General features: G+C 47.2%; 3 protein-coding genes across 8 annotated transcripts in view; 2 read left to right on the top strand and 1 right to left on the bottom strand.

The window, feature by feature from the left end:
• Positions 1 to 10,446, bottom strand: part of UBAP2L (ubiquitin associated protein 2 like) — a 39,528-nt gene extending 29,082 nt beyond the window's left edge. For 5 of the 6 annotated variants that reach the window (XM_039218967.1, XM_039218970.1, XM_039218969.1 and 2 more), the window contains exons 1-5: positions 10,383 to 10,446; positions 6,362 to 6,491; positions 5,601 to 5,678; positions 4,928 to 5,038; positions 53 to 221 (exon numbers count right to left, since the gene is read on the bottom strand). In XM_039218967.1, coding sequence (XP_039074898.1) covers positions 53 to 221; positions 4,928 to 5,038; positions 5,601 to 5,678; positions 6,362 to 6,451 — 448 coding nt within the window. In that variant the 5' untranslated portion in view covers positions 6,452 to 6,491; positions 10,383 to 10,446. Of the gene's footprint in view, positions 1 to 52; positions 222 to 4,927; positions 5,039 to 5,600; positions 5,679 to 6,361; positions 6,492 to 10,317 lie in introns of all 6 variants that reach the window. The other variant, XM_039218968.1, reaches the window with a different exon arrangement.
• Positions 10,447 to 10,680: 234 nt separating this feature from the next.
• On the top strand, positions 10,681 to 21,545 carry CUNH1orf43 (chromosome unknown C1orf43 homolog). The gene is made up of 7 exons (XM_039218943.1): positions 10,681 to 10,977; positions 11,219 to 11,320; positions 15,466 to 15,583; positions 15,765 to 15,818; positions 16,433 to 16,599; positions 16,687 to 16,745; positions 20,651 to 21,545. Exons 1-7 carry the CDS (start codon positions 10,912 to 10,914, stop codon positions 20,844 to 20,846), a joined length of 762 nt encoding a protein of 253 aa, XP_039074874.1. The 5' UTR covers positions 10,681 to 10,911; the 3' UTR covers positions 20,847 to 21,545.
• Positions 21,546 to 21,621: 76 nt separating this feature from the next.
• Positions 21,622 to 26,149, top strand: part of CUNH1orf189 (chromosome unknown C1orf189 homolog) — a 6,305-nt gene continuing 1,777 nt past the window's right edge. The window contains exons 1-2 of the mRNA XM_039218944.1: positions 21,622 to 21,919; positions 22,154 to 22,194. Coding sequence (XP_039074875.1) covers positions 21,887 to 21,919; positions 22,154 to 22,194 — 74 coding nt within the window. The 5' untranslated portion in view covers positions 21,622 to 21,886. The remainder of the gene's footprint in view (positions 21,920 to 22,153; positions 22,195 to 26,149) is intronic.

The raw sequence follows: 26,149 nt of genomic DNA, 5'->3' as shown, positions 1-26,149 counted from the left end.
AAATCCAGACATTACTGACCCACAGCCGGTTTTGTTAAAGCCCCATGCATACACTCTCGTCCACGGCTGGCACCTCTCCCCCGTCTTGGTGGCCCACCACGTCGCCGACTATAGTCTCTGTCACGGTCTCGATTTTCTTTGCCTTCCTCGTTGGTTTCTGTTTGGCCACCATCCTTCTGTCCTGAGACTCCCTTCTTCTTCCCGACCATCTCCCACGAATGCTAAAGAAGGGCAAAGCAATCACATCTCATCAATATGGATTGCTATCGGGAAACCACAGATAAAAGGTGGGAAAACTGTTAACCATTCTCCTCTCATTATCCAACTCTAAGATACTTTCACTAATTTATGTCTGCTTAAGTGGAGGATACAGACAAAACCTCAAAACAATTTCTATACCTATCACTGCAAAATTAAAGTCCTTGTAGGGGAGGTGCTTACAGCTAATGGATTGCAAGGATCTTCCAAAAGGATCGCCAAGATCTGAATCTAGTGTAGTCACTTGGCGTATCAGTCAAAGGCCCAGTTACTGCTCCTTGTCTTTCAAGTGTGTTTCCCAGGCTGAAATTAATTTCCTGAGATTCAGTGACTCCCAACTTCTCCTAGTCTTATTCACGTCAAAGAAAATAAGGAAACTAAGTTTCTAAAGGTTAACTTTGAATTAAAAATGAATCAACAGCATTTGACTCTTGGGCACACTGTCTAATCAAACCACCCGCATTTAGGAGGAGAATAATAACTACACCTACTCCTCAACACCGTCCCCCAACCCCACTCCCTGACACACACACACCAATTTCCTTTGCTTCAAAGACCAAGTAGCAGCCAGAAAGGTACAGCCCTGCCCTGACAGAGGGGACTACCAGAAGCCTTTGGTTCCAGGTTTTACATACTGTATCCTCCCTATACTCCCTAAAGTGATATAACCCAATTAAACTTTCCCCAAAGCAGAAAAATCAAGGATTCATTCCAGAGTGCAGGAGGGAAAATCTGTGGTAAGGAAAATAAGCTAGGGGCGCCTGGGTGGCTCAGCTGGTTAAGCTTCCGACTTTGGCTCAGGTCATGATCTCATAGTTCGTGAGTTCAAGCCCCGCGTTGGGCTTTGGGTTGACAACTCAGAGCCTGAAGTCTGCTTCTGATTCTGTGTCTCCTTCTCTCTTTGCCCCTCCCCTGTTTGCGCTCTCTCTCTCTCAAAAATAAAGTTTAAAAAAGTAAAAAAGTAAAAAAAAAAAAAAAAAAAAAAAGAATAAACCAGAAAGTCCTGCAAAAACCCTCATTCCTCAAAAAACTAGTTTCATAAAGTTTTAAATACACACACCTTGATTCACACATATTTTTGCAGAAAATACGTACAAACAAAAATTCCCAAACACCAAGACCATCATGTCTTTACTATCCTAGTTACCATCTTAAACAACAATGACCCAGTGCTCACCAACAGCTAACTAATATCTAAAAACTTTCAAGAATATGGACAAAGTAGAATATGAAACGACTATTAATTTTTCCAGGATTGAGAATATTGTGGTCATATAGGAAAGTATCCTTTCTTGACAGGAAGCATCCTGCAGAAGATTAATGATGTCTACAACTTACTTCTAGACAATTCCAAACGTCCATCAATGGATGAATTAAACAAAATGTGGTATACACATATAATGAAATACTATTCAGCATTAAAAAGGAGTGAAATTCTGACACATGCCACAATATGGATAAACTCCCAAAACACTATGCTAAGTAAGAAGACACAAAAAGACAAATATTTCATGATTCCACTTACATGAGGTACCTAGAATAGGCAAATTCATAGAGACAGAGAACAGAAAAGGTTACCAGGAGCTAGGAAGAGGGGAAAGGGAGAGATACTGTGTAATGGACGGTGTTTGTTCGGGAAATGAAAAAGCCCTAGAGATGCATAAAGCTAATGATTGCACAACATGGTCAGTGTACCTAATGGCAATGAATTATATGCTTAAAAATGGTTAAGATGAGAGGCGCCTGGGTGGCTCAGTTGGTTGAGTGTCCGACTTCGGCTCAGGTCATGATCTCGTGGTTCGTGGGTTCGAGCCTTGCATCGGGCTCTGTGCTGACAGCCAGCTCAGAGCCTGGAGACTGCTTCAGATTCTGTGTCTCCCTCTCTCTCTGACCCTCTCCTGCTCACGCTGTCTCTCTCTCTCAGAAATAAATAAAACATTAAAAAAATGGTTAAAGTATTTTAAATATTTTTATTACAACTTAAAAAACAAGCTAAAAACTACATTTAAAATTATTGTAAAATCATATCCCTGCATTCTATTATTTTTTTAATTTTTTAATGTTTTTTATTTATTTCTGAGACACACACACACACACACACACACATACACACACACAGCGTGAGCAGGGGAGAATCAGAGAGAGTGGGAGACACAGAATCTGAAAACAGGCTCTAGGCTCTGAGCTGTCAGCACAGAGCCTGACGCAGGGCTCGAACCCACGAACCACGCGATCATGACCTGAGCTGAAGTCGGATGCCCAGCTGACTAAGCCACCCAGGCGCCCCCATAGCCACACATTCTAAAGAGTCTACAATAATTTACTAGCAGGTTCTGAAAAGACTAAGATCTATCCAGGCCCCGGTAGCTCCTTGTTGCCTGCTCCTGCCACCCTACAGCTCCTGAGTCATTTTAGGCTCATGGCAACATCAGTAAGTAACAGTGCCCCTATTATAACGAAATCTGCATCAGAAACCCTGGGAACTACATTCAAAATAGCTTATAGACTTTTCAGCTGGTTGGCCTCAAAACATGACAAGTTTCAGAAAACTGTCACCTTTTCTCCTCTCTATGGTAGGCACCAGCTTCTGGGACTACCTGGGTGCTGTAAGGAAAAGGAATTGCTACAGTCTTTCCAAAAGTGCTGCCAGTTTTCTGATAGAATCTCATCCACCCAAATACATCCAGCACCCTGCCTGCAGCTGATACTACTCCCAACTGGTTTCACCAGCAGCTGGCTTATTTGTGGCATAACTCTACATTCTCTAGTGTATTTTCCTTTTTGATACCATAGAAGGTTAGATTTATAGCACTAGGCAGAAAATGGTGGAAGGTGAAACAAAACGTGACTTTTACAAATTGATTAATTTTTAAAAATCCAGCTCAGTTGATTAAGCGTCAAACTTTTTCAAAATATTTTTAAAATATTTATTTCTGAGAAAAAGAAAGAGACGGAGTGTGATCAGGGGAGGGGCAGAGAGAGGGACAGACACAGAGTTCAAAGCAGGCTCCAGGCTCTGAGGTGTCAGCACAGAGCCAGATGTGGGGCTTGAACTCACGAACCGTGAGACTGTGACCTGAGCCGAAGTCAGATGCTTAACCAACCGAGACACCCAGGTGCCTCCATCAGACTCTTGATTTAGGTTCAGGCCATCATCTCACGATTCATGAGACTTAGCCCTACATCAGGCTCTGCACTGACAGCAAAGAGCCTGCTCAGGATTCTCTCTCTCCCTCTCTCTGCTCCTCCCCTGCTCACGCATGCAGTTTTTCTCTCTCCCTGCTCAAAAACAAATAAACTTGAAAAAAAAAATCTAAACTTTTAAAAGGCTTACGTACTCCCATGTCCACCCCCTACCCCAAAATCACACACAATTATTCTAAAGTAAACTCAAAATAACCCAAAGGCTCTATTATCTGATTATCCAGGCAATTATCTTCAAATAAAACCAATAATGTAAAATCTAAGACCACATTTTTTTAAAGTAAATTCTATACTCTGAGATCAAGAGTCACATGCCAACTGAGCCAACCAGGTGCCCCTAAGACATTTTGAAGAGAAAAATCCACAAATTTAAATTCAGCAGTTAAAAAAAAGTTTTCTAGTGGGGCACCTGGGTGACTGAGCTAAGCACCTGACTCTTGATTTTGGCTCAGGTGATGCTCTTGTGGTTCGCGGGATCGAGCCCCATGCTGGGCTCTACACTGACAGCACACAGCCTGCTTGGGATTCTCTCTCTCTCCCTGCCCCTTTCCTGTCCCGCATGCACATGCTCTTTCTCTCTCAAAATAAATAAAAGGTTTTCCATTACTATTTCCTGGTGTCTCAAGAAAACTGACAAGCCTCCAACATTTAGTCAACATGTAACACTAGTGAGCTGACCTCTGTAAAGACGAACCTTTGTTATCTACCCCAACCAAAGATCCCCACTATAAGACCAAGGAAATGAAAATGAGTTCAAAATGATATACTGCTCATTAAAACTATAAAGTTCTCTATGAAGCACCAGAGGAACACCCCAAAGGTTCGTAAGGCAGAATCCCTGTTCTTAAGGGACTAAACAATTTGAGACAATGATAAGATGAGCACGAAAATATAGGAATCTCCTTAAGTAGAAAAGAGAAAAAGTTAAATAAGTGAAATTCTAGCGCAAGAGCTCCTCCAAGATAGCTCCTATCATCTCCTGGGTGGTCAACAGGCTGTTAACTCTTTTTCTGCTACCTCAACAGAAATAAATTTAAGCAATCAACATGTACTATAAAATGTAAAGGTGATACTATGATAAAGTCTTGAAATCAAAATCCATTAGTTTATGACTCTGTTCAACAGCAATGAAACAGGCAAAAAGAATGTTCTATGATTAGTAACTAAGGCTGTTATATACCATTTCTAATTCAGACTAACCCAGTCTTGAAAACAGTCACTAGCCTGGAATGAATAATTTATTCTGGCCTAATTAAGAGAGATGGATTTTATCTGTTTTCTATTTATTGTACGTAAATTTTAGTTATTTGCCACCTGCAGTAAACAACCTCCAGGACTGTTCTCTGCTCCATTTGTAGAATAAGGTTCTCTCCTTTAAGTTAAGTTACTCCACTTGCTATTTTTAGAATATTCTGAGCTTCTCAGCCAGGGACCCACTTTCTAGAATGCTCTATTAACACTATACCGTATCTGGGTTTCCTTCCAGTAGGACATTGATGGCTCTGTTGACATCTCCATTGCAGTCATGTAAAGCAATGACACATTCATCCTGGTTCTTGCCTGTGATATCAATCAACTGAAAGAGAAAAAACAGCAAACATCACAAACAAGCTTGCACTTTTCATAAAAAGAAACCAGGTGAAGGAAAGAGAGAAGACACCAGCTGAGTCTGAAAGAACCCCAGGCTTAAAAAAGTAAAATACACAGAATTTTGGTATTCTAATTCAATAAGCAAAATATTAACATCTACGATTAGAGATGGGTATTAACAATAAACAACAATAAAGTAGCTTATACAGAATCAAACCCAGAAGCTCATAGGGTCCAGCATATCATGAATTTCTACATTTCCTAGATGCCACAACTCCTCCGAGTTGCTATAAAAATGGCATCAACAAAATCATACAATAAACAAGAAGTTAAAATTAAAATAAAACCTTTGCGAAATGGTAGCTATCCAAAGGAGTATGGTATATCAGACAACAAAAGCATTTATTTATTGGCTTAACCTATTATGTTTCAGGTCATAATTCTTTTAATACCTACAGCAAAACGTATCCTAGCAGACATCTATCATCAAACTATGCTTTAATCCTGATGTCTTTTTCCATTACTTCCAGCAATTAGAATACACTCACTTGTTTCACCTTTTCCTCAAAGTCAGCATCATTATGGTCTGAAATCATCTGTGCAAGTCGAATCTGTTCCGCAGTGGCCTAGGAATGGAGATGAGTTCAAGAAACCATGATCAAGAGACGACAGTTTAGAGAAATAAGAGGGACCTATGTAATCCATAATCCACCCCACCTCTCAGCCCTATTTCTTTCTCCTTGTTACAAATGACCAATAAAATGCTAACACCAGTTAAGATGCTTACCTTTCCAAAGTGACAAAAAAATAAACAGTGAATCTGTCACCATTCCACTCTATAATCCAAAGCAGGGAGCTTTTTCACCAATGTTCAGTTAAAGCAGCTCCCATTGTGGGATCACAACACCTCTTCTAAACATTTGTGCCTTAAATAACTGACATTAATATATTTGCAAAGTCATGTGTAAACCCTGTTCCTGTTTCTGCAAGGACCGATGCCACCCTCTTATTTCTGACCTGACGACAACCTGAGATTCAGTCTGAGGGGAAACGCTACCATAGAGATACAAAGCACAGGACCCATTCTCTCCAAGTGTCATAACACAGGATTAAACAAAAAGCAAGCGTGCCCATCACGGCCTCTACCATTAACAGTCATCAGGCCCTAAGTAAAATGAGGAGAGGCAAGGACTAGAAAAAAAAAAAAAAAAAAACTCAGACCAATAATCCAGAGCACAGAATGATGCTGCATTGGATGGAAACCAGTATCAATCAGCACTGCTAGCGATGGATCCCTTGAGTTCTTTACCTGTGGCCGCTGCTTGTGCTGTGTCTGGTTTTGGTTTTGAGGTTGTTCCCAGTTTCCCCGGGCTCGGTTAGTGCCCACCGACGTCATCATTTACAGTATATACAAATAACAGTATTTACAAGGTAGGATACTGGAAGATTAAAAAAAAATTCAGATGTTAAATGTGGGCCAAACAGGTTTTCAACCTCTTTCATCAGCACCTTCACCAAACATGCTCATCATCCAAGAAGAGTAACCTGTTCTTGAGACCTACTTAGTTTGATAAATTCCTTAAGAAACAATTGCTATTAGTCCATTTTTATAGAACAAGAAATACATAAAGGGTATGTGAAGTTTAAGTTATGGGCAAGGTTTGGTTTCTAGTCCCCTTACAGGCAGCTTTGTCAAGTTTTGCGAAACAATGTTAATAATCAAAAGCTTTCTACATACAAATGACTAAAATCCCTTTGAGAAAAGGAAAGATAATCAGCAAAACCTGGAAACAAAAGCCTTCCAGGAAGGGGACTTAATCTATACTCCAAATAAAAACAATTTAAAATACCAAACTCATCTACCTATGAAAACAGCCCTACCTCCCTTACAATTCGTTGCTCAGGAAAGGACACGCTCAAGTCTAGACTTTCTCCCTCACTCTCCTCATGCATGGACTGCTCCTATAACCTTCAACAAGGCAAGTATTAGCCCCAGTGACTGTGCTGAAGAATCTCAGTTCCCTCGATAATTCTATCACACTGTTTTTGTGACTACTTTCTGATGCTCTCCTAGTCCACAGTTCCGAGGCACCAGAATTGCAATTACTCTTTACCACTCACCTTAATATACAGAGAATTCCAAATCTGCCCCAAACCAAAAGCATCTAGCACAAAGCTTTATTTGGAAGGGCTTCTATGATATCATTTTAAACTTGAGACATTATTGCCAGCAAGAGGACTTTGTTGAAACAGAGAACACACAGGGCCTTCACAAAACCAGAACGGTTTTTGTTATTAACACTTCCAGCAGGCTAGGATTCTCCCGAACTTAAATTCCTTCCATTCATACTTTGCTTTATAACGCAACCTCAGCTGCTGCGTTTAGTAAACAAAGACTCATCGACAGGGTGCTCAAAATCAGATGTTACTCTGCATGGTTTCATTCCCTTCCAAAGAGAGTAAGTTTTTATTTTCTGCTCGACATGTAATTTTTTTTTCATTAATGAAATTTTATATGGGATAATTCTAGACTACTCAAAAGCCACTGCTGGATTTGAAGGAGAGTAGACTGGGCTTCTAAAGAAATACAGAAGGATTAATTATTAGGGAAGTGAAATCTTACTGGTTTCTGAGGTCTCAAAGAAAACTAACTTCCCTGCAGATAAATTCTTCACCCAAGTGGACCAATAGGCTGCACAGGTCTCCTTTTTGATGCAGTCATTCAGAATGAAGAGTTTTACATTCTCTATCATCAAAAGTTTTAAGAAAATTTCAGAGCTAATTCTTTAACCCTTACCTCTTTCCCCTACACACGTGCACACAAAGGCCTTTACGTAAATATTTCTAGCTACTACAAGACTATTTGCTACACAAATAGTCCATTTTCCCAGACTAGTCAAGTTTCAACACACACAACTAGTGTTCTTTAACCAGTACCCCCGGATTCAAATCAAAGAAAAAAATTAAAATTAGACAAAAACACTTATACTTAAATAATTGGCTCTAAAATGAAATTTCTAATGGGAATAAACACTCCTGTAACTTACAAACATTGACTGCTTTCTACTTCGTGTGTGATTTCAACTTGAAAGCATTACGTTAATACTACAGATTATGAACTGCGTGATTGGCAATATGGACTGCATATACCGTACCGGTCAATAAAGATATATTGAAAAGTCATCTTGAAAGCCACGTAATTAGTCAAGGGGGGAAAAAGTCCAGAAGACTCCCTCTCCCTCAATTTCTCTCTTACAAGTGCTTTGAAATGTGTGACTAAGAAAATTTTACCACCTAGGTAGTAACACTGAGCAGCAGGTCAAAAACAAATGATCTGGGATGGTTTACTGGAGGGCACAAAATTAGTAGCCTTCTCATAGCAAGCAGGGACACATACCTAGAGTTATCACAGTGGAGAGGAAGAATCTTGTTAAGTATTTTTCCTTAGAAAATAAAAATATTTATGGGCAACATGTGAGAAATGTTGGAGACCAAGGGAAAAGTGCAGGAATAGAGGTTTCAACACAGGAGTGCCCTTGACCATTTCTTGAAAACCAGCTACTTAAAAAAATAGCCAAAGAAATTTTACAGAAAAAAATAAACATCACGTATTTATTGAGTATCTCCTATATGTCCAGTACTTTAGAAAATACAAAAGCAATAGGACTTGGTTACTGCCCTCAGGGAGCTTACAATCTAAGTGGAGGAACAATCGAGACACTGAAGCTGGACTGGGGTAAGGCTTGCTACCTGTAACAGAACGGCTAGTTCCCCGGGATGCTCTGTGGAAACGACCCCTGCATCCCCTCCTCCATAACCGTGAACCTCATTTTAAAGACCATACTTGCCAGTTAGGACATTTAGCAACAAGGGGCTTTAAAAACCAGCCAGGACACAGGCCACGTTAAGGTCTTTCATCCTCAGTGACACCACAGCAGAACCCGCTGCTCACGAGAGACGCGATCACCGGCACGGTCCGCTCTCTTAGGGACAATGGTGTGGGGTCTCAACCCCGTTAGAGCAACCCACACGTAACCGACGCGTTCCGGGGCTCGGTGATGCTGGCTGTCACGGACCCCCATCACCTGCCAGCAAGTCCCACCTCACATCCCCAAGGCGGGACACGGACGGTGAAAGGGGGAAGAGGGGGACAAAAAACGGATTTCTCCATCTAATAATCGGGGACACTCAGAGGCAAAAAGCGGTAACAACAACAAAAAGGGCCTGTTCCTGTGGGGTTTTTCCTTCCACAACAGCCTACACCAGAGGTGGCTACTTTTCAAGAAGGGTGGAGGAGCGGTCTCCTGTTTGTGACATCAGTCTGCACAGCCGTTTAGGGACTGTCCGCAAAGTGAAGGGTCCGAAAAAATTCGGGATTCCTGTCCTATTATGAGGGAACGAGCACCCCGGTGCTCCAGTGACGTCCCCAGGCGGAAGACACCCTGCGGGGGTCGGCCCGCCCAGCCTCCCCACCAGCAGGCCAATTGTCCGGAGCCCCCAAAGTACAGCGGGGGCCCCGGGCAGCCTGCGGCGGCCGCGGAGTAGCCGTGCCCCGGGCCGGGACGCCGAGAAAGCGGGCCGGGCGGTGAGAGGAGCTGACAAAGAGGCCGCCGGCGGGCAGGGGCCGCGAGCCCACGCGTGGAGGATGGGAGGCTCGCCCCGCTCGGCGCCACATCGGGAGCTCCCGGGGCCAATCGCCTCCTCACCTCCCACCCGGAACAAATTAATCCTCCGCACTCCGAACTGAGGGCCACATGGGGGAGTTTGGGGCAGCTCCACCCCGCCGTCCTCCCTCCCCCCGCCACCCCCAAACTAGGCCGGATCCGGATCCGAGAAGGCCCGCAGCGGGCTGCAAAGCGACGCCGGCCCCCGCGGCGTCCTCACGGCAGCGGCCGGGCCGGAGAGAGCCCTACCTCAGGCGGGGCCCAGGCCGCGCTCGCTCGCGCTCTTCCTCGCTCTCCCCGCTCAGGCTCTAGCCGCATGGCCCCCCCCTCCGGCCGCCCAAGCCCCGCCCCGGCCACGCTCCCAAATCGAGGCCCCGGCTCCGGCGCGGCCCACTAGGCCGCAAATCCAACCATAAACAAAACCTCCGGCGGCCGACTTGGGTGGGGGGGGTTAGGGCGCCGGGCTCACACGACCGGGAGGGGTGTCCAGTGGGGGAGCTCACGGGGCGGGGGGCCGACCGAGGGGGGGGCCCGGCGGGGTACGGGAGAAGGGAGGGAGGGAAAAGGGAGACCGCGGATTTAAAGGGGCCGCGGACAATACCCGGCCCCGCCGCGCTGCCGCTGCCGCCGCCGCCGCCGCCAACGCCGCTGCGCTCCCAACTTTACCTCAGTCTCCTCCACACTGACACCCCGGGCCGCGCCGCCCCTGTCACGTGATGTAAGGTTCTCTCCTCCCCACCCCCTCCCTCCTTTCCCCTCGCGCGCTCGCTCTCGCGCCTTCCCCCTCCCACTTGCCTGCCTGCGTCCCCCGGCACGTGACGCGAAAAGGGACGCGCACGCAAGCGTGCGCGCGCTGCCTCGCCACGAGCCGCGGCGCTGCGGTTCCGCGTGTCCGCCCCGCCCCCGCCGCGTGACGCGCTGTCGGCCCTCGCTTCCTGTTCCTGGCGTCGTCCGGCGTCGTCCGGCGTCTCGGCGCGCGCCGCTTGCGGGGCCGCTGCGGGCCTGGGTCACGTGCCGGGGGCAGTGGGAAGGCGGAGTTCTTGTTTCCCAGGCCCCTGTCCGCCATGTTTTCAGGCCAGCTGAGCGTTTGTGTCTCCCCGTGAGGAAATGGCCGGGGAGCTTCGGGGAGCCCAGGCGCCGGGGCCTCGGCGGAGCCCGGGCTGACCCGGAGCGGTTGTGCGCGGGGCGGGAGGCCATGGCGTCCGGCAGTAACTGGTTGTCTGGCGTGAACGTCGTGTTGGTGATGGCCTACGGGAGCCTGGTGAGGAGAGCCCGCGTCCCGGTCGTCCGCCTCCAGCCGCTGGCTCACCTGCGCCTTCCCCGAGCTGGGGCTCGTACCTGCCCGGGGAGCGCTGGGGGCCGAGCGCCCCGTCTCTCCGCCCCCCTCTCCCCGCGTACCCCGGAGCGGCCCTGAGCGCCCGCAGCTGGGGGTTAAAGGGAAGGCGCGCCCTTTGTTTTTTTTTAATTAACGATTCCGTTCTTTTCTCCCATGTCTCGGACAGGTGTTTGTACTGCTATTTATTTTTGTGAAGAGGCAAATCATGCGCTTTGCAATGAAATCCCGAAGGGGACCTCATGTTCCGGTGGGACACAACGCCCCCAAGGTAGGTCCTTAAGGCACGAGGTGGGCCTGGTTCTGCAGCTCTGTCAGTGTTTAGAGTTGAGGTGGCCTTCGCCTGGGAGACGACTTTGGCTCCCGAGTTTCCTTGTCACCCTCCCCCCCCCCCCCCCCCCCCCCCCCGGCTCGGCCGTGTAGACGGGGGAGCCCGCCGCTGCGGCACAGCGTGCACCTGACGCGGGGCTGCCGTTCTTGCCTCCGCCCAGTGATTTCTGTTTCAAGGTTTGCGTTAGGGCGTCAGGTGAGCCCCAGGTCACCGAGAAGGGCCGCTTCTGCAGAACCTTCCTTTCCGGAGGGAGGGTCTCATCAGTCCCCGGGCTCCGTCCTGTGTGTTCGCAGCTGAAACCTGAAAAGGAAACCGCTCACCCCAGGACATGAGGAGAGTGAATGTCCGAGGGGTTTTTATGCCCGTACTGTCTCTGACCCCTGCGCTCCTTTCCGTGGCGTGAGGGTATCTCCTGGTGAAATTTTCCTCCGTCTCCCAGACTCTTTCCTGAGCCCCCTGTGTCTGTAGCTAACCGCCTTTGTAGCGTGTCCACAAACCTAAGGTGGAAACCAGAGGTCTCTGTGCCGACGCCCCCCCCCCCCCCAATCCTGCTTCTGTCTTCTGCTTCTGGGTAAGAACTTTGGTATGCCTCTGATCCAAGGATCCAGCTGGGATCCGGCTCCACACGTTAGATTTCCAGCTTCTGGATGTGCTGTTACTGGGGGTAGAATGGTCCTGGCTCTTCTCTGGGATAGCTGATTTGCTCTTTTTTTTTTTTTTAATGTTTTATTTATTTTTGAGAGAGAGACCGCGTGAGCAGGTGAGAGACAGACGGAGACACAGAATCTGAAGCAGGCTCCAGGCTCTGAGCTGTCAGCACAGAGCCTGACGCGGCGCTGGAACCCATGAACCATGAGATCATGACCTGAGCCAAAGTCGGTCGCTCAACCTCAACCTACTGAGCCACCCAGGCGCCCCTGATTTTCTCTTTAGATCTGAGCCCAAATTTCATTTTCTCAGAAGAGTGTTCACTACCTGTTTTAAAGTAGGTGATCTTTTTTGTTTTCCCCAGTATCCTATTTTTCTAGATACCGTTTTGTCACAGATTTTTTTCTACGTTTGTCTACTTGTTTAATGCCTGCCTTCCTAGGCTGGAAGCTTCAGGAATGCAGGCACCATGCAAGTTCTGGTCACCAAGGTAAAGCCAGGACTTGCTTACAGTAGGTACTCAAAATGGGTTACTGAGTGATAAACAGGTTAGTGGGTGAACTGGAGCTAGTACATGGTTCCCTCAATTCCTAGATCAGCATCCTTTGAATAACCAGTGCTGTTAACCTTTCTTTTTTTTGTTTTTTTTTGTTTGTTTTTTGTTCTTTGCTGATGTATCTAGTGGAAAGGCTTAAGGAACATTTCGTGGTTTAAAAACCAGACAGTGCTTCTCCCACATTCCCTCAGTTCTCCAGATGTCACCTGCCCTCCATTAGAGGGGTTTGGGGTTGCCTACCAGTATACCATGATCCAATCAAAACTTTGATTACTGGGGTGCCTGAGTGGCTCTGTTGGTTAAGCGTCCAACTTCCGCTCAGGTCAGGATCTCACAGTTTGTGAGTTTGAGCCCCACGTTGGACTCTCTGCTGGTAGCTCAGAACCTGGAGCTGCTTCAGATTCTGTCTCTCTCTCTCTCTCTGCCCCTCCCCCGCTCACACTCTGTCTCTTTCAAAAATAACAAACATTAAAAAAAAAAAAATTTAAGCTTTGATTAATTTGGAGTTTCCTGGACTAGGTTAAGATTCCTTTTACTTTAAAAAATTCTCTCATTTAAATTTGCATTCAGCAGCAGCTCTTCCTGCCCATCGGTCCTCTCTCTGTGCTTTAATAAAATCAGGTTTTTGCACCAAAAAATAAAAATATATAAATAAATTTGAATTCATTGCTCGTGGAAGTGTAAGTTAGTAAAACTTGTTGGGAAATAACTGGGTATTATCTAGTAAGATTGCACATGTGCCTAGTCCATAGTGCAGCAGCTCATTCTTAACATAGAGAAGTTAATTTCTGTTCACCAGAAGACACGTAAGAATATTCACGGGAGTGCCTGGGTGGCTCAGTTGGTTAAGTGTCCAACTTCAGCTCAGGTCATGATGTCACAGTTCCTGAGTTTGAGCCCTGCATCAGGCTCTCTGCTGTCAGCACAGAGCCTGCTTAGAATTCTGTTTCCTTCTCTCTCTGCCTCTCTCTCAAAAATAAATAAAACATTTTAAAAGTTAAAAAAAAAATATTTGTGGCAATGTTTGTGATAGTTCTATATGAAATTCTTAGTCCAGGGGGCGCCTGGGTGGCTCAGTCGGTGAAGCGTCCAGCTTCAGCTCAGGTCATGATCTCACGGTTCGTGGGTTTGAGCCCTGTGTCGGGCTCTGTGCTGACAGCTCAGAGCCTGGAACCTCCTTCAGATTCTGTGTCTCTCTCTCTCTCTCTCTCACCCTCTCCTGGTCATGCTCTTTTTCTCTTTCTTTCTCTTACAAATAAGTAAACATTTTAAAAAAAAAAAGTCCATATGGCTACTTGAGAATACATCTTTTTTTACACTTATTTTTGAGAGGGAGAGAGTGTGCAAGAGAGGGAGGGGCAGAGAAAGAGGGAGACAGAATCCAAAGCAGGCTCCAGGCTCTGAACTGTCAGCACAGAGCCCCATGCGGGGCTCAAACCCATGAACCATGAGATCATGACCCTAGCCGAAGTCAGATGCCACCCAGGTACCGCGATTCTAAAGCATTAAAAAAGTCACAAACGTGAGTGAATCTCAAAAACATGCTGAGTGGAAAAAGCCAGAAAGCATTCACAAAAGAGTATCTATCATTTTGTTCCATTCTATTTGTGTGAAATTCTAGAATACACAACTGTAACAATAGAAAGTACATAATTATTGCTTGGAGCAGGGAAAGAGAGGTTGACTGCAGAGAGACATGAACACTTTGGGGTGATGGAAATCCTGTATCTTGGTTGGAATGGTGGTTGAGTGGGTGTATTCATTTGTCAAACTCAGTCCACACAAATTGGTTGCATTTTATTCCATGTAAGTTCAACCTTGTTAGAGTATTTTAAGTTTAAAAAGATAAGTTGCAGAGGATTTAAAAGGTATTTTTTCATTTGTGTGAGGTTTGAAACCAGGCAAAGGTAAACAGCTTGTTTAGGTTGATACGTGATAAAACTGAAGAAAAGTAAGATTGTTGACAAATGAAGATTGGGGGGTTGCATTCAGTTGGAGCTAGGCACACAAGGCTTCAGAGTCTGGGAATGTTCTAGTTCATTGCCAGGACAGGGTACACAGGTGTTCATCTTCACGATTTTCATGATGTATATAACAGGTATTCTGAATATGATCTATTTCACAGTGCAAGTTTCTAAAAAGTTACAAAAAGAAGAATCTGCTGGGGCTCTGGCAACCCTCTTAAAGTGAGAGAGATGAATTAAGTGTACTCTAGAAGAAAGCTTTTAGAAGTCCTGTGATCCACCAGGTAGGGTAGTCTCCAAACTATTATAAACCATATACAGGTATCGTCACAGATTTTTAGATTATGATTTCCAGTTGCTGTCCATTTTTTCTTTTCCTCTGGAAGTTCTTTATAGCACCTAACCAAGATTCTAAATCCAGTTGAGTCAGAAATCATGTTGATGCTGTAGCACTTAAAGAAATTCTGGCAGGATAAAAGATCTAGTTTAGAGGGTTGTTCGTGTGGCTCTGTCATTTGAGCATCAGGCTCTTTATCTTGGCTAAGGTCATGATCTTGTGATTTGTGGGTTCAAGCCCTGCATGGGGTTCTGTGCCAGCAGTGCAGAGCTTGCTTGGGATTCTCTGTGCACCCCCCGCCCCTCCCCTGCTCACACACACATTACCTCTCTCTCTCGAAATAAACTTTTTGAAAAAATTTAAGAAAAGATCTAGCTTAGAGATGCAAGTTTGGGGACGTTCTTAGAGAACCCGATTCCATCCTTAAATGGTTTAGTCTGACCCGGCGATGTTATCAGGCAGATGAGCATTTTTTACGCTGCTTTTTTTGTAGTTGTTCACTTGCTCTGGCCCGTTTCCAAGCGGATAGGAAGTAGTGTCCAGGATAAGTGATTGCACATTCTTTTCTCTGTGTGAACAGGACTTAAAAGAGGAGATTGATATCCGGCTGTCCAGGGTTCAGGACATCAAATATGAACCTCAGCTCCTTGCAGACGGGGATGCGAGACTGCTGCAGCTGCAAGTACAGGGGAATCAGAGTATGTGGCGCCCTCGAGGATGCTTGAAGGAGGGGTCCCACGCATTCAGAATTGCTTTGCCCTCTGGGCTGTGACCCTAGCTGCTGGGCCCCTGTGGCTCCTCTGTTGCTGGGCGTATGACAGTTGCGGGGCGGCAGTGTTAGCTGGCTGGAGTTTGGACGGCCAGTCTCTTTCTCAACAGGTTGCTACAACTACCTATACAGGATGAAGGCCCTGGATGCCATCCGTGCCTCTGGTAAGGACGGCTTGATGTGAGTTTGAGGGTCTTGAAAGGTCATGGGGAGAAGGAGACCTCCTTTGTATATATTAGAACTAATGCTTTATCTTCCTCCCTGGCTCGGAGGAATTTCCTAGAGTTTGGAGAGTACTCAGTTACGTTGTCTAAGGAAATGATGGTGGCAAGTTCTTTCATTTTCAAAGAATGAATTTGTTTTCTTGTTTAGACTTTTAGTTTCATGAACTGAATGGTGGTAATTTGCTTGGTTTTCCACAAAAGACAAGTGATATACCCTTTCTCAGTAAGACCAAGATAAATGGTTCTTGAATTTTTTCTGTTTCATGATCGTTGTCAAGTATGCTTTGTGCTGCAACATGGTTTCTGTCTTAGACCTGGGGTGAGTAAATAGGGGGTAAATGGGAGGGAGACACTGTCATGGATCATAGGTGGAGCCTACGGGTGGATTGCCAGCACCACGTGACCGCTCAGACACAGCTCTGGATCTCCAGTGGTCTTCATTCTGTTAGAATTTACCCCTGACTGCCTCATTGGACCCATTTCTAAGTTTGAGAAGTTAACTAGAAAGACTAACGAATGGGAGAAGGGTTATGATTGTGTGATTATCTTCTCAGAGATACCGTTCCACGCTGAAGGCCGGCATCCCCGTTCCTTAATGGGCAAGAACTTCCGCTCCTACCTGCTAGATCTTCGGAACACTAGTACTCCCTTCAAGGGTGTGCGCAAGGCCCTCATCGACACTCTGCTGGACGGCTATGAGACAGCCCGCTATGGGACAGGGGTGAGCTGGGTGCCCACTTCTTCCTTTAGGGAGCTGAAGGAACATCCCAGCCTGAGAGAGCCTCACTCTTCCCTCCTTTTCCCTCAGGTCTTCGGCCAGAGTGAGTACCTGCGCTACCAGGAGGCCCTGAGTGAGCTGGCCACCGTGTAAGTGTGGAGGGTGTATACTGGCGACTGCGGCAGTGCCGGCCCGCCCCAGCGACGTGCCCTTCATGAGCAGTAGCGACCAAGTCAGGAGGACAAGCTGTCTCATTCTGCCTTGCTTGCCTCTGAATGTGTGTGCACGGCTCTATGGGAGAGGAGGAGAAGCCTCGTCTGCTTTTGTGCCGGCTCCTTTTTTAGTTCAGCTCAGTAAAATGTCAGAATTAGTGTGACATGTAGACCGATAAAGGGAATAAAGTTAGAGCACCTGGGTGGCTCAGTCGGTGAAGCATCTGACTTCCACTCAGGTCATGATCTCACAGTCTGTGGGTTTGAGCCCCACGTCAGGCTCTGTGCAGCTTGGAGACAGCTTGGGATTCTCTCTGTCCCTCCCCTACTCATGCTCTGTTTCTTTTTCTTAATGTTTAAAGGGTTTTTAAAAATTTTTTTTAAAGAATAATTTTTTTTTTTTAAATTATTAGAGGGAGAAAGAACATGAGTAGGGAGAGGCAGAGAAAAGAGACACAGAATCTGAAGCAGGCTCCAGGCTCTGAGCAATCAGCACGGAGCCTGATGTGAGGCTCAAACTCACAAACCACGAGATCATGACTTGAGCCAATGTCTGACACTTAACTGACTAAGCCACCCAGGTACCCCTGTGGAATAAAGTTCTTGTTTTTTTTAAATGGTGACTGGTCCCTGGACTTAAGAAAAAAATTTTTTTTAAATGTTTACTTTTGAGAGAGACTGTATAAGCACAAGAGGAGCAGAGAGGGGGGGAGATACAAAATCCAAAACAGGCTCCAAGCTCTGAGCTCTCAGCACAGAGCCTGACACGGGACTGAAACTCAAGAGCTGTGAGATCCTGACCTGAGCTGAAGTCAGAAGCTTAACTGAGTGCCCCAGACGCCCCGGGAATAAAGTTGTTCAATACAGAGATTCTTTCTCTTTCAGGTTCCAGTGTTTTCCTTTTATGTCTTGGTCTGATAAAAGTAACACGTGCCACCCATTTTTATCACCACTCGTAGCTTTAGGAACCTTGTTTGAAGTTAAGGACATCACTAGAGTATCAGTTGTTGAGTCTCTGTGTTGTATGAATCACGACTTTCATCTAGCAGTGTTTTAAATGTCCACTAACGTAGTTTTGTGATGATGTTTATACAGATGTTGAAAGGGTGCGAAGAGAAAGCCAATGTAGGATAAAAAGTTAGTGACCAGCCTTGGAAAGAACCATCTCACTTTTCTGCCATGTTGAGTATGTCTCTTTCTGAAAATATAAGGGGTGTGTCTGTCCTGTCTCCTCTCTCTCCTTTAAACTCCCTGTTCCAAAAACATAATGTCCTGTAAAACCTGCTCAGAAGAGGGGTGAAAGCAGGGGAGGACGAGGAAGGGTGCTTGGTCTGGAGGTCGGCCGGGAGGCCTGTTCAAAGCATGGTTTCTTTGAAAGACAAATACCTTCTGGTTCTAACTCAGATGAGGGCTCTAAAAGTCCTCAAATTCATGGAGATGGAAAGGAGACAGTGCCAGGGGCTAGGAGTTATTAATGGGGACAGAACTTCGGTTTTGCAGCATGAAAAGAGCTCTGGAGATAGATGGTGGGGATGGCCACACAACGGTGTGTATGTGCTTGACACTACTGAACTGTAAACATTTAAATTAAAAAATTACCACAATTTTATTAAAAATTTAGTCCTAGAGGGCACCTACATGGCTCAGTGGGTTAAGCGTCTGACTCTTGATTTCAGCTCAGGTCATGATCTCACAGTTCATGGGATCAAGCCCCTGGTCGGGCTCTGAGCTGACAGCACAGAGTCTGCTTGGGATTCTCTCCCCCTCTCTCTGCCCCTCCCCTGCTTGCGCGCTCGCGCGCACTCTTTCTCTCTCAAAATAAATAAATAATGCTTAATAAAAAATAAAACTAAAAAAATAAAATCAGGGCGCCTGGGTGCCTCAGTCAGTGGAGTGTCCAACTCTTGATTTTGGCTCAGATCATCATCCCAGGGTCATGGGATTAAACCCTGCGTTGGGCTCTACGCTAAGTATAGAGCCTGCTTAAGATTCTCTCTCTGCCCCCTCCCTCACTCACATATGCTTGCTTTCTAAAGTAAAATATGGGGTGGCTCAAACATCTGACTTCAGTTCAGGACATGATCTCACAGTTTGTGGGTTTGATTGCCGTGTTGGGCTCTGTGCTGACAGCTCAGATACTGGAGCCTGCTTTGGATTGTGTCTCCCTCTCTCTGACTCTACCCTGTTCACTCTCTTATCTCTCTCAGAAGTAAATTTTTTTTTTTTTTTAATATTTTTATTTACTGCTAGGAGAGAGAGGAAGAGAGAGACAGCGTGAGCAGGGGAGGGTCAGAGAGAGAGGGAGACACAGACTCTGAAATAGGCTCCAGGCTCCGCGCTTGCAGTCAGCACAGAGCCCGATGCGGGGCTCGAACCCACGAACCGCGAGATCATGACCTAAGCGAAAGTCGGACGCTTAACCGACTAAGCCACCCAGGCGCCCCAGAAGTAAATTTTTAAAAAATTAAAATAAAGGCTTCCTCAAATGAGTGAATAGTAATTAAAAAGTAAAAATTCAGTCCTTGTGGGGCACGTGACCAGCTCAGTCAGTAGAGCGTGCACCTCTTGATCTCAGGTTTATGAGTTCAAGCCCTGCATTGGGTATGGAAATTACTTAGACAAACTTTAAAAAAATAGTAAAATTCAGTCTTTGCAGATTTCTGGTTTCTAGAGGGTTTCAGTGAGTCTAGTGAGGAAGAGGCTCTGAAATCTGACAGACTTAGATTTCTACCCCTACTCTGTCACCTAACTAGCTTTGTGACCTCAGGCAAGAGGGCCCTCAGTTTCCTAATTTGGAAAAGGGGGTGTTACTACTGTATAGAGGTCGGGATGGCCATAAATTAGATGTTGGTAAAGTACCAATTTAATCTCATAAGTAAGTATTCAGTAGCTCTTTCTGTTCTTATTTTTTGGTGTTCAGATTACAAGGAACTGTTTTAGACTGGGAGTATTTCTATTAGCGGCGTAGACAAGAGATAAATCACCAGAATGAAAACTTTCTTTGGGGTGCGTGAGTGGTTCAGTCGATCAAGCGTCCAACTCTTCATTTTGGCTGCTCAGGTCATGATCCCAAGGTTGTGGGATTGAGCCCATGTCAGGCCCCGCACTGGGCGTGGACCCTGTTTGGGATTCTCTCTCTCCCACACATGCATGCACATGTGTTCCCTCTCTCTAAAATAAACTCTAAAAGAAATAATAACTAAAAGTTTCCTTTATAGTGAGATGAAAATGTTGAGCCATGGGCATCCTGGGTGGCTCAGTCAGTTAAGCGTCCTACTTTGGCTCAGGTCATGATCTCTCAGTTTGTGAGTTCGAGCCCCCACTTTGGGCTCTGTACTGACAGTTCAGAGCCTGGAGCCTGCTTCAGATTCTGTCTCTCTCTCTCTCAGAAATAAACGTTAAAAAAGAGAAAATGTTGGGGCGCCTGGGTGGCTCAGTCGGTTGAGCGCCGACTTCGGCTCAGGTCATGATCTCGTGGTTTGTGGCTTCGAGCCCCGTGTCGGGCTCTGTGCTGACAGCTCAGAGCCTGGAGCCTGCTTTAGATTCCGTGTCTCCCTCTCTCTCTGACCCTCCCCTGTTCAGGCCGTCTCGCTCACAAATAAAAAAAACATTTAAAATTTTTTAAAAAATAGTAAAAACGTCGAGCCAGAGGCAGGGACTCTGGGAAAAGTGGTCTCTCTGCTACTTCTAAGCTATCAGATGGGCTTTTAGTAACTATAAGACAGGACAAGGATAGGGATCATCTGTGGCTACGGCCACGTTTACAGAATGGTTGAGCTTTGGATTGTATTCTTGTGTCAGCCCCCATTCTGCCCATGACCTGCCCTCTCTGTGTTCTCCAGGGTCAGAGCACGAAGCGGGACCTCTCAGAGACAGCACCAGTCAGCAGCCAAAGACCTCACCCAGTCTCCCGAAGTCTCCCCGACAACCATCCAGGTGACCTACCTCCCCTCCAGCCAGAAGAGCAAACGTGCCAAGCACTTCCTTGAGCTGAAGAGCTTTAAGGACAACTATAACACGCTGGAAAGTACTCTGTGACAGGCTGGTGGATGCTGCTGCTGCTGCTGGCAGGCCGGTGGCCTCACGTCTGGCTGGTGGACCCCGGTCGACCACAGCCCCACTTCGCCCACAGCTCTTAGGGCTCCGGCCTAGAGGAGCGTTCTCCAACTTGTTCTTACAGCCAGTTTCAGAGAATCCGTTAGGACTTGGTTTTCCCTTGGTAGCACTTTCTTCTGGAGTTGAATTCAGATGTTTTCCTTAATGTTTCCATCAAGGCTTCCTTAAAAATCCTCACTTGGTTTTGATTATAGCTCCTCGGCCTTTTGCCCTCTTTTCCCAGACTACAAATAATCCTGAATTGTGAGGGTTGGGGGAACTGGGCCTGGTGCACCCCCTGTCCACGCCTTCATACACAGGTGAAGGGGGACATTTGTGTTGGAGACATCTTCGAGTTGATTGCTTGGAAAGGCAGACACGAGCCTGTGGGGAAGGCCGTGAGGCCTGCGAACTGCTTGCCTGGTGCTCCGTGGAAACGGTAACCGGACCTTCCTGGCGTGCAAGGATCTGCCTCAGCCTTTCTTTGCATACTGTCCTGAATAAATGGAAAAGGGAATGTTGGCACCGGACATAATCCCGTCCCGCCTCATTTATTGGGGGTGCTGTGGGGCAGTGAAGGAATGGTCAGACCAATGCACTGCTCTCACGTTAAGAACCATTTAATAAAATGAACAATTAAAACACACGGTTCATTCCTTTATAGTTGCCCTTTGGTCAAACAGGCGCAGGATATGTTCTTGGACCGAGCATCATCTGGATGCTCCTCGAGACACCACAGAAGAAACCCTAAAATTGGGGCTGTGGGCCTTGCCCCTAGAATAGAATAGCCTGTGTGGCTAATAGAAGGCCAAGGCTGGAGAAGCAGGATTTGCTTCTGGTCTCCAGGGCAACAGGCCAGGTGGCCAATCAGCTCGCAGGCCTGGGGTCATTGTGCAAATGTGTTGCTATGGCTCCTGAAACCCAGGTGACGGAAGGTACGCAGACGGAGGAGAGCCTGCTTCGGGTCCTGCAAGCGTGTGGACATGTCTGTGGAAAAGGCCACGAAAGTAGAGGAGGTGTGCAGAGCTGGAGGGAGGGGCCGGGCCGGGCAAGCTCCCCAGACGGGTGACCAGAGGGCCTGTGATGTAAGCAGGTGGGAGCAGTGGGAGGCCTGGTCCCACACCAGCTCCTCCCTGGGAGTCTCCTGGACCTGCTCCCCTCGCTTCCCTCTTCCGGGAGGGTGCTGGGCCCAGGGGTGCTGGGGGTGGGGCGCTGGGCTGAGGCAGATCACCAACTCACTTTTCTTGCAGAGTTTTCAAAGGGTCCTGGGATTTAAGAAGATGGTCGACCGGTAATTTCTGCTTCCGTCCCTTCCCTTCCCCCTCAGCTTGACCCTTGCACCCTCGTGTCCTCCCCCGCCACCTCTCTGGCCTGCTTCGCCCTCGCTCGGGGCTCCTGAGGACGGGCAGGCGCGCGCAGGGTGGGCGGCAGCCCTTTCTCCAAGCAGGGACCGACCGCCTCCCGGGGCCCCCGACGGCGTGCCACCGGAGGGTGCTTCTCTTGTCCATTTCTTTCCATTCCCTGAGGGAGAATTGGGGCAAGTTTGTGTTCCTTTATTTGTTAAGGAGAATGTCGCATCGGTCATGTGATAGGTACGCAGTAGTTGCTGAATGAGAGAGTGACAGGATGAGGCTGTGTGTCTCCTTCACCCAGGGAGCTTTTTTTTTTTTAATAATTTATTTTTGAGACAGAGACAGAGCATGAGTGGGGGGAGGGGACAGAGAAAGAGGGAGACACAGAATCTGAAACAGGCTCCAGGCTCAGAGCCTGACCCGGGGCTCGAACCCATGAACCGTGAGATCTGACCTGAGCTGAAGTCAGATGCTCAACCGACTGAGCCACCCAGGCGCCCACCCGGGGAGCTTTTTAAACCAGACGTGCTCAGGTCTCAGCCCAGAAGGTTGTGACTGCGTGGGGTGGGGCTGGATAGGCTAAGCCTGGTGTTTAAGGGTTCACAGGTGGTTCTGCCCAGAGCTAGCAAGGATGTGAGGTAGCAGCAATGGATAGAATTCTAGCGCGAGTCCACATTGATGCAGCCTATTTACACACACAGCTGGGTGGGGGCGCCTGGGTGGATCTGTCGGTTAAGTGTCTGACTCCTGATTTCAGCTCAAGTCATGACCTGACGGCTTGTGGGTTGGGCTTTGTGCTGACAGCATGGAGCCTGCTTGGGATTCTTTTTTTTTTTTTTTTTAATGTTTTATTTATTTCTAGCAGAGAGAGAGACAGCGTGAGCAGGGGAGGGTCAGAGAGAGAGGGAGTCACAGACTGAAACAGGCTCCAGGCTCTGAGCTGGCAGTCAGTACATAGCCCGATGTGGGGCTCGAACCCACTAACCGCGAGATCATGACCTAAGCGAAAGTCGGACGCTTAACCGACTAAGCCACCCAGGCGCCCCCTGCTTGGGATTCTCTGTCTCATTCTCTTTCTCTGCTCCTCCCCTACTCTGCTGTCTGTCTGTCTGTCTTTTAAATAAACATGGGCGCCTGGGTGGCCCAGTCAGTTAAGCCTCCAACTTTGGCACAGGTCATTATCTCATGGTTCATGAGTTCGAGCCCCACTGTCAGCACAGAGCCCACTTTGGGTCTTCTGTCCCCTCTCTTTTTCTCGCTCAAAAATAAATAAAATTTAAAATATTTTAAAGACATCAACAAACAAAAAAAAGTTTGATGAAATCTGTCAAATCTTACGGTATCCTTGGTACTGGCAACTGTACATCTAGGAGTTTAACGTACATATATATGCTTGAAAAAAATTCTGGAACGTTCATATACAAGAGCATCCCAGACAGTGTTGTTTATAAAAGCTAGGCAGGGGCACCTGGCTGGGCCAGTTGGAGGGGCATGTGACTCAGCTCGGGGTCGTGTGCTGCAGCCCCGTGCTGCTGGGCAGAGATTACTGTAAAATAAAAGTAAAAAAAATAGAAACAGCCTAGCTCATTAAACGATGATATAAAAATACTAGGCAGCCTTTCTTTACACAGAATGAAGCAAATGTGGATGTGCTGATAGGAAAAGTCCAATGGTTAATTCCACTAATGTGAGTGAGTGCATGGTGATAGATAAAGATATACTTCCTAGTATATGATAGAAAAGCTTCTGGAAAAATACACAGACTGGTAACTTTGTTGAGAACTAGGGCAGAAAAACAAAGCTTTCACTTTTCTTCTGGTATCTATATACATACATACACACACATATACATATATATACACACACACATATGTATTTAAGTTTAGCCTGAGAGAGAGAGTGAGTGAGCACGTGGTCAGGGCAGAAAGAGGGGGAGAGAGAATCCCAAGCAGCCTCCACACTGTCAGTGCAGACCCCACATGGGGCTCAAACTCCCAAACCATGAGATCATGACCTGAGCCGACATCAAGACTCAAGACACTTAACCGAGTGAGCCACCCAAGCACCCCAAGACTATTTATCTATTTTTAAATGTTTTATTTATTTCTGAGAGAGAGAGACCGCGTGAGCAGGGGAGGGTCAGAGAGAGAGGGAGACACAGAATCTGAAGCAGCTCCAGGCTCTGAGCTGTCAGCGCAGAGCCCGACGTGGGGCTCGAACCCACAAACCATGAGATCATGACCTGAGCCGAAGTCGGACGCTTAACCGACTGAGCCACCCAGGCGCCCCCCCAAAATTTTATTTTTAAATAGTTTCTACACCCATCATGGTGTTTGAACTCAGAAACCCGAGGTCAAGTCATGTGTTCTGCTGGGGTAGCAGGTGCCCCTCTTTTTTTTTTTTTTTAAACCCAATGTACTTATTTAATACATTCATCATCACCACAAGGGCTCAACCAGAGACTTAACTTGAAAAACAAATAAAACCAAAATGACCCCATAGCTTAAGATACACAATCCTAGGGGCACCTGGGTGGCTCAGTCATTTAAGTGTTCGACTCCAGCTCAGGTCGTGACTTCACAGTTCATGAGTTTGAGCCCCGGAGCCTGCTTTGGGTTCTCTGTCCCCCTCTCTCTGCCCCTCCCCCGACTCGTGCTATCTCTCTCTCTCAAAAATAAACATGAAAAATAAAAAAGGTAACGTCAAAAATAAACATGAAAAATAAAAAAGGTAACGTAAGGAGAGAGGCTACACGGTGCGGGTTCTTGGCTAGAGGCCAGCTTTGAGCAGGTCTCCTGCAGGCAGGTGTTAAAAGCTGGGGGGCTTCTCCAGGCTGGCAGCGTATGTGCTCGGGGGCTGTCGGTGTTGGGTTCTGCTAGCAGGGACAGACCGAGTGTCCTTGAGGGTGTCCAAACGCCCTGCGTGTCCAGGTCTGGGTGTCAGCAGGGCATGAGGCCCCTCCCCGTGGGTGCGCTGTGAGCCCTGGGCGGGCTGGCAGTCCTGGGAGAGCTGATGCTTCAGGTCTTCCCATTCTGTGCCCGCCGCTCCAGGGATAGGGCCCCAGCCGCGTGGAAGGCTGTGTGACTCAGGAAGGCGGGAGTTCCTTTGTCACCAGACACCGTGGGGGCCATGCCTCCTCCTGTGGCGTCTTGCCCCCAGGACCCCAGGTGGCGCCCCCCTGGAGGCAGCGACACGCAGCTGCTGGGTGGCGGGTCTGGGAGCAGCGTGGGCAGCAAGACAGGAACTTGGAGCACAATTGCAACTCGGATTTAATGTATGAGAGTCTCATTATTAAGTTTATTTTGAGAGAGAGTGCATGCACACGAACCGGAAAGGGACAGAGAGAGAGAATATCCCAAGTAGGCTCCGCGCTGTCAGCACAGGGCCCCAATGTGGGGCTGGAACCCACAAACCACGAGATCATGACCTGAGCTGAAACCAAGAGTTGAACACTTTTTTTTTTTAATGTTTTATTTATTTCTAGGAGAGAGAGAGAGAGACAGCGTGAGCAGGGGAGGGTCAGAGAGAGAGGAAGTCACAGACTCTGAAACAGGCTCCAGGCTCTGAGCTGGCAGTCAGCACAGAGCCTGACGCGGGGCCCGAACCCACGAACCGTGAGATCATGACCTGAGCGAAAGTCGGACGCTTAACCAACTAAGCCACCCAGGCGCCCCAAGAGTTGAACACTTAACCCACTGAGCCACCCAGGTGCCCTGGAGCATGTGAGTTTGACCCCATGTTGTGTGTAGATATTACTTAAAAATTCAATCAACAGGGCTTATCTGAGCAGAGGATACATGTGTGAGAGGTGGGGGGACAGAGAAATGCATATTTGTCTCATGTATTAAAACCCTTGGGGCGCCTGGGTGGCTCAGTCGGTTAAGTGTCCAACTT

The sequence above is a fragment of the Hyaena hyaena genome, unplaced genomic scaffold, assembly GCF_003009895.1.
Source record: "Hyaena hyaena isolate Hyena2069 unplaced genomic scaffold, ASM300989v1 scaffold_783, whole genome shotgun sequence".
Classification (NCBI taxonomy): Eukaryota; Metazoa; Chordata; class Mammalia; order Carnivora; family Hyaenidae; genus Hyaena; species Hyaena hyaena.
This window is presented reverse-complemented; position numbering and strand designations above follow the sequence as displayed.

Coding starts and splice junctions, on each gene's coding strand:
- CUNH1orf43 (XM_039218943.1), top strand. CDS start 10,912: ATGGCGTCCGGCAGTAACTGGTTGTCTGGCGTGAACGTCGTGTTGGTG. Junction 15,584..15,764: donor GCAAGTACAGGGGAATCAGA/GTATGTGGCGCC, acceptor CTTTCTCAACAG/GTTGCTACAACTACCTATAC. Junction 16,746..20,650: donor CTGAGTGAGCTGGCCACCGT/GTAAGTGTGGAG, acceptor TGTGTTCTCCAG/GGTCAGAGCACGAAGCGGGA.